Genomic DNA, 13343 nt, shown 5'->3' on the forward strand with positions numbered 1-13343 from the left:
CTTCACTAACATAGACCGTACCATTTAACACGACTGTGGTGACCTTGCTGATACCTGTGCTGTTTGCCCTTTCCGATGCATGCATCACCGGTTAAGACAACAACAAACAACACATCGCTGAGAGACGTGGACGCTGACGATCCCCAGGGAGTCTCCAGACACAACCACTGTGTGAGATTCCCCAGCTTTGACGACCAGGGGGCCTAAAGCTTCAGGGCTCTTCTCCAGCAGGTGACGAACAGGAGGTGCTTGCCGCACCAAACCTCTGTCCGGCTTAGTTCCTCATCCCTTACGCTTCAGGATGAATAAACAAGCACCTCCTTTCCCGCTGTTTCTCTCTCTTCCTCTCCCTCTCTCTCTCTCTCTCTCTCTCGGTGGTACAGATTTGCCAGAATGGTATCTCACTCTGTTCTGGATGGAGAGTGATGGGAGCTGACAAGACAATGGCATTGTCACTGCTGTTGTTCAGGGTCCTGGGGGTGCTTTACCCATGTGTACCCATGCAAACAGTAGGAGAGTGCGTAAGTGTGTGTGTGTGTGTGTGTGTGTGGGGGGGGGGGGGGGGGGGGGGGGGGGGGGGGGATTTGTAGAGTAGTGGTGCCAGGGGGAGCAAAGAGGAGATTGACCAAAACAAAACAGGGAGGACGCTGGGACAGAGAGGGAATTTAGGGGAACCAGGTCTAGAGAGAGCGAGTCACTTCATGTGATCGTTACCTTCCGTTTTGGATTACATTATCAATAACGAAGAAAACCTGCAATTAAAATAGCAAAAGAAGATTGCTTGTTCCTGTTTGTCCCCCCAGCCATCAACACGACATTGATTCGTACAAAAAGCTCTCGCCCCCTGGCCTTACTCCCAGTCCTATAGACTCTTTTCTTGCCCTCCTGCTCTCCAAACATTCATGCTCAGACTGTGACCTCTGTCTTGCTGTTGGTGGGCAGCCCCTTGTTTTTGGGGTGCATGTGGGGCGACTGTCCATAGCCCAGAGGCTGGGAGAAGAGTTCCGGGAGCGTCTCAATGCTGAACTTCCGCTTGTTGGTGTAGGCCTGCCGGCGGCTGTTGGGCTGTTGATGTAACTGCTGTTGATGTTGTTGATGTTGCGGATGCTGCTGATGCTGCGGATGCTGCGGATGCTGCTGCAGTGCCTGCCCGATGTGGGAGGCCGTTGGATGCTGGACATGGCCCTTACTGGGGTCCCAGACTTTGAAGGCCGAGCTGGAGGTAAGCGGGTGGGTGTTAGTCTTGGAGATCTTGGGCTTGGGGAGCTGGGCGGCGGTGATAGTTATGGCCAGTGGGGCGTGGATGTCTGGAGGGGGCAGGAAGGGCTTGTCCTTGTGAAAGGCGATGGGCTGGAAGGTGGGAGGCGAGGAGTGATGGCGGGAGTAGTCCACCATGGGGTAGCCCTTGTAGTAGTCTCTTGCTGCCGTATCTGCTGCGAGAAAGGGGAGGAGACAAAGGTGGGGGAGAGAGAGAGAAGAATGTGGTTAGTGGTATAGAGGTCAAAATACCTTACAAATACCTTTAATCTTTTCCTTTGACATGGTATCCACTCAACCTGTAGGTCCACAATGAGTTATATGGGTCAGAATATCTACCTGGTACCCCCAGAGACCTCAACAATGTCCTCCTTTGTTCAGATACAGTAAGAGCTCTGTTATCCAGTGGCCAAACCCCTAAACCAAGTTAAAACAAACAAAACAACAATGAGAATCTGTAAGGATCTGTTGCACAAGCATCTCCTCCCTACTTTATCATGCTGTAAAGACAAGTGTGATTCCAGGTAATTACATTGTACACATTGTAATAGCAGTGTAATAGACCCCATCATAATGTGGCTGTAAAAAAATGCTGGAATTGAAGAGCACAGATTAATCAAATTCACTGAGTTATCCCACTCATATCACTTCAATAGCTTTGAACCTCACCCAACCTCTCTGTTTTGATTAACTGTACACTTTTAGGCAAGCTATACAAGACACTGTGTCCCTTTCTGGAGTCACTTGTATGCTATTCTGCTGCCAAGGGACGAATTAAGGTGAGACACCTCTCCCCCTGTGTTAATCCCTGTGCCGTTGGCTGTGTATTATATACCATGAAAGGAACCAGTAGCTTTAACACCATCATCCCTAAACCAGCCAACCTGTCAGGTAAACCTACAATGACATGGAGGTAGAGCTGCACAGAGTGTACAGCATCTTACACCCACAGGGGCTTGCATCTGTGTGTGTGTGTGTGTGTGTGTGTGTGTGTGTGTGTGTGTGTGTGTGTGTGTGTGTGTGTGTGTGTGTTTGTGTGTTTGTGTGTGTGTGTGTGTGTCTGTGTCTGTGTGTGTGTGTGTGTGTGTGTGTGTTTGTGTGTGTGTGTGTGTGTCTGTGTCTGTGTGTGTGTGTGTGTGTGTGTGTCTGTGTCTGTGTGTCTGTGTGTCTGTGTGTGTGTGTGTGTGTGTGTGTGTGTGTCTGTGTGTGTGTGTTTGTGTGTCTGTGTGTGTGTGTGTGTGTGTGCTTGAGAGGGGGGTTAAAATGCCTGAAGCCCCGTACCGTTAACGTTGAATGAAAACAAATAAGAAAAAAAAGCAACAGCAACTGGCGGATATGCTGGAGTTTTGAGGGGAGTAAAAATAGAGCGGGTTTAGAGTGTCGTGTCGTATTAGTGAGGGAGCCCTGAGTGCTACTTCATGAGGTCACAGCCGCCAACCCCTCAGCCCTCAGACACTAACAACCTTGTTCGCCCCACTGTTGTGTCATTTAGGTTTTTCTTCCCCTATTCTGTTTGAAAAAATTATCCTGGTTGTTTCTTTCCCCCCTCAGCCTCTGTGTGTGTGTGTGTGTGTGTGTGTGTGTGTGTGTGTGTGTGTGTGTGTGTGTGTGTGTGTGTGTGTGTGTGTGTGTGTGTGTGTGTGTGTGTACGTGTGCGTGTGTGCATACGTGTGTGTGTGTGTGTGTGTGTGTACATGCGTGCCTGCAGATAGGCTACTACATCATCATGAGTAGCCTATCTATAGCTGGCTAGATCGACCAATGGAGGCCAAGTCTTTGAGTGCATACCTCCTCCAAAGATGGAGAGTGAGGGCTACAGGCTATCCTTTCCGGTTCATATGTAAAGCCGTAACTGATGGTGCATTGAAGACAACAGGGAACACCCCCCCCAAAAATGCTCAGACTGAGAAAAATTGTTTTGAATGGTCAGCCAACTCGGAACTACAGGTCAGAAACTCGGGCGTTATCCTAGAGCTCTGACTTCTCCAACCTGAAGATCACAAAGTTATGATTTTTCCCACTGTGAGCTAATTTTGTTTCCGAATTCCCAGTTGTCTTGAACGTACCAAAAGTAATATGTTTCGGCCATGGCACACTTCATTTTTTACAATACAGTATGTGCTAAATAGCATGTAGTGTAATTAGTACACAGTATGCAGTTTCAGTAAATAGTAGGCAAGCCAGATTTCGGCCTATGTGCATATTGTTTATTTTTAATTTTTTAACCTTTATTTAACTAGGCAAGTCAGTTAAGAACAAATTCTTATTTTCAATGACGGCCTAGGAACAGTGATTAATTGCCTGTTCAGGGGCAGAACGACAGAGAATGTCAGCTCGGGGGAGAGGAGAGAGAAAGGAGAGGAACTACAGATGTATAAAGCTGCTTTAAATGGACAAATCACTGAAATTATTTTACGCAAGGCCTTAAACGACTATTATGCTGATAATGACAGTGCTCTTAAAAGGCCTGCTTTCATGTTGTGGCATGTGCCACGTTTGGCAAGTCATGGGAGGATTAAATGGCTATGTTTGCCAACGCAACTGTATACAGGCATGTGTTTATACATTCTAAATATTCTAAAAGGATAAGCAGCTTGATTCCAGCAGACCATGTGACAGTGTAAACCCTGTCACATGGCTTCTTTAAAGAATAGCAGTCTAACAGGTGCCAAGTCATTCATGCTGAAGACTTCCATTGATCCCCACAACACAGCCATTTTGAGGCCAAGTAGGGGTGTGCTGTAATTAGCCAAATAAAAAAAATTACAACAACCGACATTGCACCAGACTAGACCGACATTGTATCTCTTTATCTTTACTAGTGATGCTCGAAACCCATGCTATCCAGCTACTACCATGCTTGCTAAGAAAAATTTGCACGAAAGTGACGTCAGGGTTGCAGCAGCATGCGTTTTGTCACGGGGAAACACTGACGTTCTCGGCCGACGGCACAGGAAGTGCACGGTGAGAGAGCATATGCGCTGAAGGCGGGGGACCGGCAACGAGGCCTCGCTGCCCTCTCCGTCCATTTCTCGCCTTCTCCATCACTTTTTCGCACTACCCCTTTGTGCCCTAGCTGAAAATCTCAGGTCGTTAGTGTTTAATTAAGATACAGGGCTACAACTACATCCTGGTCCAAGGACCTGCTGGTACACCTGGCAGAAGTTGGCTGACGCCTGAGCCAAAGCCCCTGAACTACACTCTGTCCTCTCAATGACTTTGCCAACACAGTGAGTGGTGACGTGCCGTGTTGTTTATTGGCTTGCTGGGGGTTACAATCACGTGTGAAGAGATGAGAGGGCTAAGCCTATATCCCAAATGAGTTGCTGTCTGTGAGTGTGCCCTTATGAGTGGGTCTGCGTGTGCCCTTATGAGTGTGTCTGTGTGTGCCCTTATGAGTGTCTGTGTGTGCCCTTATGAGTGTCTGTGTGTGCCCTTATGAGTGTGTCTGTGTGCCCTTATGAGTGTGTCTGTGTGTGCACTTATGAGTGTGTCTGTGTGTGCCCTTATGTGTGTGTATGTATGTGCCCATATGAGTGTGTCTGTGTGCCCTTATGAGTGTCTGTGTGTGCCCTTATGAGTGTGTATGTATGTGCCCATATGAGTGTGTCTGTGTGCGCTTATGAGTGTGTCTGTGTGTGCCCTTATGAGTGTGTCTGTGTGCCCTTATGAGTGTGTCTGTGTGTCCGCTTGTGAGTGAGTGTGTCTGTGTGAGCGCTTGTGTGTCTTTGTGTGTCCTTAAGAGTGTGTCTGTGTGAGCACTTGTGTGTCTGTGTGTGCGCTTGTGAGTGTGTCTGTGTGTGTGCTTGTGAGTGTGTCTGTGTGAGCGCCTTTGTGTCTGTGTGTGTGCTTGAGAGTGTGTCTGTGTGAGCGCCTTTGTGTCTGTGTGTGCGCTTGTGAGTGTGTCTGTGTGTGCGCTTGTGAGTGTGTCTGTGTGAGCGTTTGTGAGTGTGTCTGTGTGAGCGCTTGTGAGTGTGTCTGTGTAAGCGTTTGTGAGTGTGTCTGCGTGAGCGCTTGTGAGTGTGTCTGTGTGAGCATTTGTGAGTGTGTCTGTGTGAGCGTTTGTATGTGTCTGTGTGAGCGTTTGTGAGTGTGTCTGTGTGAGCGCTTGTGAGTGTGTCTGTGTGAGCATTTGTGAGTGTGTCTGTGTGAGCGTTTGTATGTGTCTGTGTGAGCGTTTGTGAGTGTGTCTGTGTGAGCGCTTGTGAGTGTGTCTGTGTGAGCATTTGTGAGTGTGTCTGTGTGAGCGTTTGTATGTGTCTGTGTGAGCGTTTGTATGTGTGTCTGTGTGAGCGTTTGTATGTGTGTCTGTGTGAGCGTTTGTATGTGTGTATGTGTGTCTGTGTGAGCGTTTGTGAGTGTGTCTGTGTGAGCGTTTGTATGTGTGTCTGTGTGAGCGTTTGTATGTGTCTGTGTGAGCGTTTGTGAGTGTGTCTGTGTGAGCGTTTGTGAGTGTGTCTGTGTGAGCGTTTGTATGTGTGTCTGTGTGAGCGTTTGTATGTGTCTGTGTGAGCGTTTGTATGTGTGTCTGTGTGAGCGTTTGTATGTGTCTGTGTGAGCGTTTGTATGTGTCTGTGTGAGCATTTGTATGTGTCTGTCTGAGCGTTTGTATGTGTCCGTGTGAGCGTTTGTATGTGTTTGTGTGAGCGTTTGTATGTGTCTGTGTGAGCGTTTGTATGTGTCTGTGTGAGCGTTTGTATGTGTCTGTACCTCAATGTCTTTCCATGTTTCATTAACATTGTTTAGATTCTCGTGCATCAACCTGCTTTTCTGCTTTTGTGGCCATCTGCAAGCATTTGTGTGTGTGTGTGTGTGTGTGTGTGTGTGTGTGTGTGTGTGTGTGTGTGTGTGTGTGCGTGCGTGTGCGTGCGTGTGCGTGCGTGTGCGTGCGTGTGTGTGTGTGTGCGTGCGTAGGCCTGTGTGTGTCCACAGGACCATACGGCTGTCTGCTCCATTCATGAGGAAATAACAAGTAAAATACCCTAGAGGTGTAGATAGACTCCCGTCTCTTAAAATCAATGGATTCAAATGAGATGCAGAGATGTAAATACAAAGCAACTGCCCGTGGTAATGCACCAGCCGTGAGGTGGGCCCTTCTCAAGGGCCTGATGAGCCGGCATGCCAACCTGCTGTGCCACAGGACCCGTGCCCCGGCTGGCACCACGGATGGCAGCCACGCCATTGTCTGTACAACCTACAGCTATGTGTGTGTGTGAGTGTGTGTAGAGTGTGTGTGTGGTGGGCATAGTGTCTGTGTGGTGTGTAGAGTAGCTCTAAAAATGAATGCTGTTCAAAAGTGACTACATTAAAGAGCGGACCAAGTCATCCACATACGTATTCGGTTTAGTGTCCTCCTGGTGACAAGGGTTGGGGATTATAAAATGTGCTTTCATCAAACAGAAAGGAATATGACCACGTATGGAGAAAAAGAGTGTTGCATCACATTCGGATTAAAATGTTAATTTAAGTATTTTACTGCAAATGTCAATGACAACATCATATGAATCTATTGTCTTTTCTATTGACGGTCCTTTGGTGCAATCACACTTATTTACTCAGTAAGCAGCATAAGGAAGTGGACTCCTCCATCCCTGCCATTAGTGGTTTTAGAATAGGAAGGGCTAGTGACATGTTACTGTTACTGTTATTATAAACTGGTTACTAACGTAATTAGAAGAGTAAAAATAAATGTTTTGTCATACCAGTAGCCAATCAGCAAGTGTTTTGTTTATGTGTGTGTGTGTGTGTGTGTGTGTGTGTGTGTGTGTGTGTGTGTGTGCATACGCATGTGTGTGTCCGCAGGACCATACGGCTGTCTGTTCCATTTATGAGAAAATAATAAGTGAAATACCCTAGAGGCTTATAGGGCACCAACTACACAGTTTATGATATACATCAACATACAGGAAGGGGCTATGGAACCCTGACCTGTTCACCGGACATGCTACCTGTCCCATACCTGCTGTTTTCAACTCTCTAGAGACAGCAGGAGTGGTAGAGATACTCTTAATGATCGGCTATGAAAAGAAAACTGACATTTACTCCTGAGGTGCTGACTTGCTGCACCCTCAACAACTACTGTGATTATTATTATCTGACCCTGCTGGTCATCTATGAACATTTGAACATCTTGGCCATGTTCTGTTATAATCTCCACCCGGCACAGCCAGAAGAGGACTGGCCACCCCTCATAGCCTGGTTCCTCTCTAGGTTTCTTCCTAGGTTCTGGCCTTTCTAGGGAGTTTTTCCTAGCCACCGTGCTTCTACACCTGCATTGCTTGCTGTTTGGGGTTTTAGGCTGGGTTTCTGTACAGCATTGTGACTTCAGCTGATGTCAGAAGGGCTTTATAAATACATTTGATTGATTGAGTATCACAGGCATGGTGTCTCACGTAATAATGACAGCAGTTCTTCAAATGCACAATATCCAAATATTAAATGCATAAAATATGTCTATATTATTTATGTTTGCATGACTGGATAGGTTTTAGTTTATTTCTGTCTATGTGAACTGGTCTGTTGATAGACAGTGTATGTGAAAGGATGTCTGTAGTGAGCGGTGCGTTGCTTACCCACAGCCTTGAGGGAGGCGCACTTGTTAAAGCCCAGACCAAGGTTGTTGTGAGGGTGGGAGAGTGCCATCGCTGGACCCAGGGGTGAGAGGGCAGCATTATTCAGGTGGTTGTGATCTGAAAGACAGTGAGAGGGAGAGAGAGAGAGAGAGAGAGAGAGAGAGAAAGAAAGAAAGAAAGAAAGAAAGAAAGAAAGAAAGAAAGAAAGAAAGGAAGAGAAGAGAAGAGAAGAAGAGAGAATGAGCTGCTGATACCCTCCAATTAGTCCCAACACTTGGTATTGAAGATACAGAGTTGATAGAAATTGACAGAGACCACCTTGTGTACCACCTTGTGTACCACCGTGTGTACCACCTTGTGTACCACCATATGTACCAACGTGTGTACCACTTTGTGTACCACCATGTGTACCATCATGTGTACCACCATGTGTACCATCATGTGTACCATCATGTGTACCATCATGTGTACCATCATGTGTACCACCACGTGTACCATCACATGTACCATCATGGGTACCCGCACGTGTACCATCATGTGTACCACCACGTGTACCATCACATGTACCATCATGTGTACCATCATGTGTACCACCATGTGTACCGCCACGTGTACCGCCACGTGTACCGCCACGTGTACCGCCACGTGTACCGCCATGTGTACCGCCATGTGTACCATCACGTGTTTCCTGCCATGTGTACCACCATGTGTACCGCCACGTGTACCGCCATGTGTACAACCATGTGTACAACCATGTGTACAACCATGTGTACCACCATGTGTACAACCATGTGTACAACCATGTGTACCACCATGTGTGAGTAATGCTTAATGACCTGTATATTTATGCATCTACTCTGTGCATAGTGGGGGCTGGTGAAGATAAGGATGCATGCTGAGAAAAACATGTGACCACACTGTCCTTTGTAATATTGAGGCAGTCAAATATCCTCCCCTACACTAGAAAAACATGTGACCACACTGTCCTTTGTAATATTGAGGCAGTCAAATATCCTCCCCTACACTAGAAAACAAGGTGCTATCTAGAACTTAAATGGTTCTTCGACTGTCCCCACAGGAGAACCCTTTGAATAACCACTTTTGGTTCCAGGTAGAACTTTTTGGGGTTCCATGTACAACCCGTTCCACAGAGGGTTCTACGTGGAACAGAAAAGGTTTCTACCTGGAACCAAAAATGGTTATCCTATGGGGACAGCTGAAGAACCCTTTTGGAACCCTTTTTTCTAAGTGTGTATAGGAGGCATAGTGGCTAAAATCCCGTCTTCCGGACATCAAAGAGTCTATTTCCCAAAGGTGTTTTGACAGGAACTACAATCACAACACAACACAACCACACAACAAGCCCACTGTACAGTACTAGCTATAACTATACCGTGTCAAAATGGTTGTGACCCGACATTAACCCTCATTCAACCAGACCCCCACAGTGGTGCCCCCTGGGTCACAGTGAATGGGGGGTTAAGGACGCTAATGTGGCCCAGTGGTTGCAGTCACGGATGTGGCGATCATTGGCGTGCATGAGCACCGCCTCTCTATCTGCCCCGTGGCGGTGTGAGGCCGGATGGTTTGTTGTGCTACACACATGCAGGGCATCGACATGCAGCTGGAAACTCTGCCCAGAGCCATACTTTTAGAGAGTTATGCTTTTAGAATTTTGAATATTGTTATAATTCTAGACGTTCAGTTACAAAGCATTGTTAAAATATTCCCTATGGTATATTTAGATTGTACATATTTTTTAGTTTTTAATATCTTGTTGATAGATGAACTGTAATATCTGGTGGTGACCCACGGAGTTGCAGGACTGATTATGTCACGTCTAGCTAATATGATTTGAATGATGCAGCAACACCAGATCAACACCGTCTTACTGCCGCTTTTACAGTCGCTGAAGCATCACCCAGGTGGGTGCTACATTTCAGTACTGGACAATCTAGTCTATCTACGGAGGAGGAGCTGTGACTATCGAAGACGACTAGGTTCCAGATGAAGAGCTCTGTGTCTGTCAGATGTCTCTACCTCCCTGCCTGGCTGTACCATCTATGTTCCCTCCTCTTAAGATACTTCCTTTTCTGAACTGCCGTTCATCTTAAGCTATGGAAGACAATTTGATTTATGTATTTATTTAATGTAATATCTTATGTTGTGCTTCTCTATTATTTACGGTGGGAAATACACATGCGGAGATCATCCGTTCACCCACACCACGTCTCACAAAGACACAGCGGTTCAAACCAAAATCTCAAATTTGGACTCTAGACCAAGAACAAATTTCCACCATCTCTTCTTCTTATTGGTGTCCTTCAGTAGTGGTTTCTTTACAACAATTTGACCATGAAGGCCTGATTCACGCAGTCTCCTCTGAACAGTTGATGTTGAGATGTGTCTGTTACTTGAACTCTGTGAAGCATTTATTTGGGCTGCAATTTCTAAGGCTGGTAACTGTAATGAACTTATCCTCTGCAGCAGAGATAACTCTGGGTCTTCCATTCCTGTGACGGTCCTCATGAGAGCTAGTTTCATCATAGCGCTTAATGGTTTTTGCTACTGCGCTTGAAATGTTCCATATTGACTGACCTTTATGTCTTAAAGTAATGATGGACTGTCGTTTCTCTTTGTGCTTATTTGAGATTCTTGACCTAATATAGACTTGGTCTTTTACCAAATAGGGCTGTCTTCTGTATACCAACCCTACCTTGTCACAACACAACTGATTGGCTCAAATGCATTAAGAAGGAAAGAAATTCCACAAATGAACTTTTAAGAAGGCACACCTGTTAATTGAAATGCATTCCAGGTGACTACCTCATGAAGCTGGTTAAGAGTGTGCAAAGCTGTCATCAAGGCAAAGGGTGGCTATTTGAAGAATCTCAAATATAACATATTTTGAATTGTTTAACACTTTTCTGATTACTACATGATTCCATATGTGTTATTTCATAGTTTTGATGTCTTCACTATTATTCTACAATGTAGAAAATAATCAAACTAAAGAAAAACCCATGAATGAGTAGGTGTTCTAAAACATTTGACCGATAGTGTACACTGAACAAATGTGACAGTCAGAGGCTTGTTCACTCTGGCCTACTCCTATTTTCACAGCACTGAAATGGAACCCCGCAGTCATCAAGTTCTAACAGGTTCACCAATCCAGTGAGGTGATGCTGGTGTTCAGGCCAATGACGAGAGAGGAAGCTAGCTAGCATGACAACAACAGCAACCTGACCTGAGATGACGGACAGTTGCCCAAATGTAAGCACCAGAGGGTGACAAAAGGTTAAATGTTTGTGCCGTTTTAGATGCATCTTTGCAACTCAGAATATAATTGATTCACACATTATTGTCAGACTCTCTGAAAGGTTACTAGTCATTGGATGCTCATTTAAGTTATATAAAGCTTACATAGCTACTGTACATGGCTGTTGTGTGTGACCCTGGTGGGGACATTTTAAAATAGTCACTAAATATGTTTCACATTTCAATGAATAGATAGAATGATAACTTTTTGTAAAATAACCATGTGTGCTTCAAGGGTCATTATGTAACATAATGTACAAAATGTTTGGAAGGCATTCTTATGTCTAGATCACTTAGTGGCACGAAAAGTTACCAAACACAGAGCAATACCGTCGCGAATCGTCCGAGCCACGTTATGCATCGCATCGATGGAAACCATGCAGGAGATAAAAGGAGCGGTAGAAAAGAGCGGCGAGGGAACGATGACACTGAAGTTGACTGATTGAATTAGAAATGTATCTTCTCGTCCCCGTGTAATTGATATGTGATTATGACACGCTGAGTGAGCCGTGCGGAAAATTAACTGTCTTTCGTGCCACAGTGCACCACTGCTCTACACTCCACTCCACCCCAAGGAGAAAAGTGAAACTGGCTCCGGCCACCAAGGCTTACTCGCTCCCTGGCTGATGAGCTGTGAAGCGTTTGATTCTGGCGAGCAGGACATTTCCCACCAGTTCTCCCTCTCAAGAGGGGCCCGTCTCTCTGCAATCCCAGCGGTCATCTGAGCTGGCACCCCTAATGAGCTCTGTCTCTCACAAAGATTCCCTCGGAATCCCTTTCCCCTCCGCCTCAGAACTCCGGAATGTAATGTGACTGTCTGGCTGGACAGAGCTATGCCCCACTCGGAGTGTTTGTGTGTTTGTATCTTTTTTTTAAATTTTTTTTAGAGATTAAAAGTACATTTACATTGTAATCCTACTGACAACTAACTTTCTAACTCCGCCCACAACTTCAGGACTTTAGAGCATTCACAGAAGGCATGAATTATCGAGTCATTCTTAGTTTTACACTTAAGACATGACTCTGCCGTTATGCTGTTAAATCCAACTCTAACTGACTAATCAGCAGTGGAAAGAGGAGAGGCCAAGAGAGAGGGGGGAAGAACTAGAGAGAAAAAAATCAACTAATTGCATTGATGAAAAAAAATCCTTGGCTTCTGTCCAGTTTGACCACAGGGTTATGTGCTTGTGACATGGGGTGGTGGTGGTGGTGGTGGTAGTCGTGGTGTGGACAGAGCTGGACACTGTGTCCACACTGTGTGTGATGGCCATCTGTGCTGCAATGATGGGGTTGAATATTCACGGATATGAGAGCGTTTTTTTTTCTTTACGAAGTTTGTGCGTAGGTTCCTTGAGTATGTGCACACAGAACAATGTGTAAAGAGAGTTTACAGTTTTCATGTGGGTATGAGTGTGAGTGTCTCTGCGAATAAGGATTTGTATGTTGATATGAATTTCAAATTGTGTGTGTGTGTGTGAGAGAGAGAGGCTGAGTGAGATAGAGAGAGAGAAAATAAAGAGAGAGAGAGAGAGAGGGGTAGAGAGAAAAGAAAGAGAGAGAGTGCAAGGGAAAGATTTGGATTTGTGTGTGTGTACACATTGTGAATGAGTCGGAGCTGGTGTGCAGTACACTGCTGGGCGATGGCCTAATTCAGCAGGGCTGAACTTCAAAGGGCCCTAGTGCTGCAAGGGCTTCAGCAGAGCTGCCACTGATATGGCTCTAAAACACAGAGACAGTGGGGGCGAGAGACTACACCATCAATAGATTAAATACTGATATCGCAGAGCAAGAGGCATTTTACACTTGATGAGAAAAGATGAGAGTGTGAGCAGGCAAGCAAGTGAAAGGGAGAGCATGAGAGAGAGAGAGAGAGAGAGAGAGAGAGAGAGAGAGAGAGAGAGAGAGAATGGAGAACTCCACAGGGAGGATGTTAAAAAGACAGAGAAAGTGGTGGTAAGAGAGACATCTGTCACAGGCAGTCTGTTCTGCCATGTTGCAGCAATGGAGAGGAACCCCCCCCTCCTCTCCAATAAACAGAAAATATGCTTCACTTAATTTAAACACATCCCTCTCTCTCTCTCCTCAGTCTACCCCACTCTCCATCTCTCTCTTCCTCTACCCCACTCTCCATCTCTCTCTTCCTCTACCCCACTCGCCATCTCTCCCTATCTTTCTTTTCATCTACCCCCTCTATAT

At 45.9% G+C, this 13343-nt stretch overlaps 1 protein-coding gene across 1 annotated transcript in view; it reads right to left on the minus strand.

Annotated features, from left to right (window-relative positions):
• Positions 1–808: 808 nt before the first annotated feature.
• Positions 809–13343, minus strand: part of LOC139422234 (protein shisa-8-like) — a 67080-nt gene continuing 54545 nt past the window's right edge. The window contains exons 3-5 of the mRNA XM_071173407.1: positions 7830–7946; positions 1597–1674; positions 809–1433 (exon numbers count right to left, since the gene is read on the minus strand). Coding sequence (XP_071029508.1) covers positions 907–1433; positions 1597–1674; positions 7830–7946 — 722 coding nt within the window. The 3' untranslated portion in view covers positions 809–906. The remainder of the gene's footprint in view (positions 1434–1596; positions 1675–7829; positions 7947–13343) is intronic.

This window comes from Oncorhynchus clarkii, chromosome 12 (genome assembly GCF_045791955.1).
Source record: "Oncorhynchus clarkii lewisi isolate Uvic-CL-2024 chromosome 12, UVic_Ocla_1.0, whole genome shotgun sequence".
NCBI classification, from domain to species: Eukaryota; Metazoa; Chordata; class Actinopteri; order Salmoniformes; family Salmonidae; genus Oncorhynchus; species Oncorhynchus clarkii.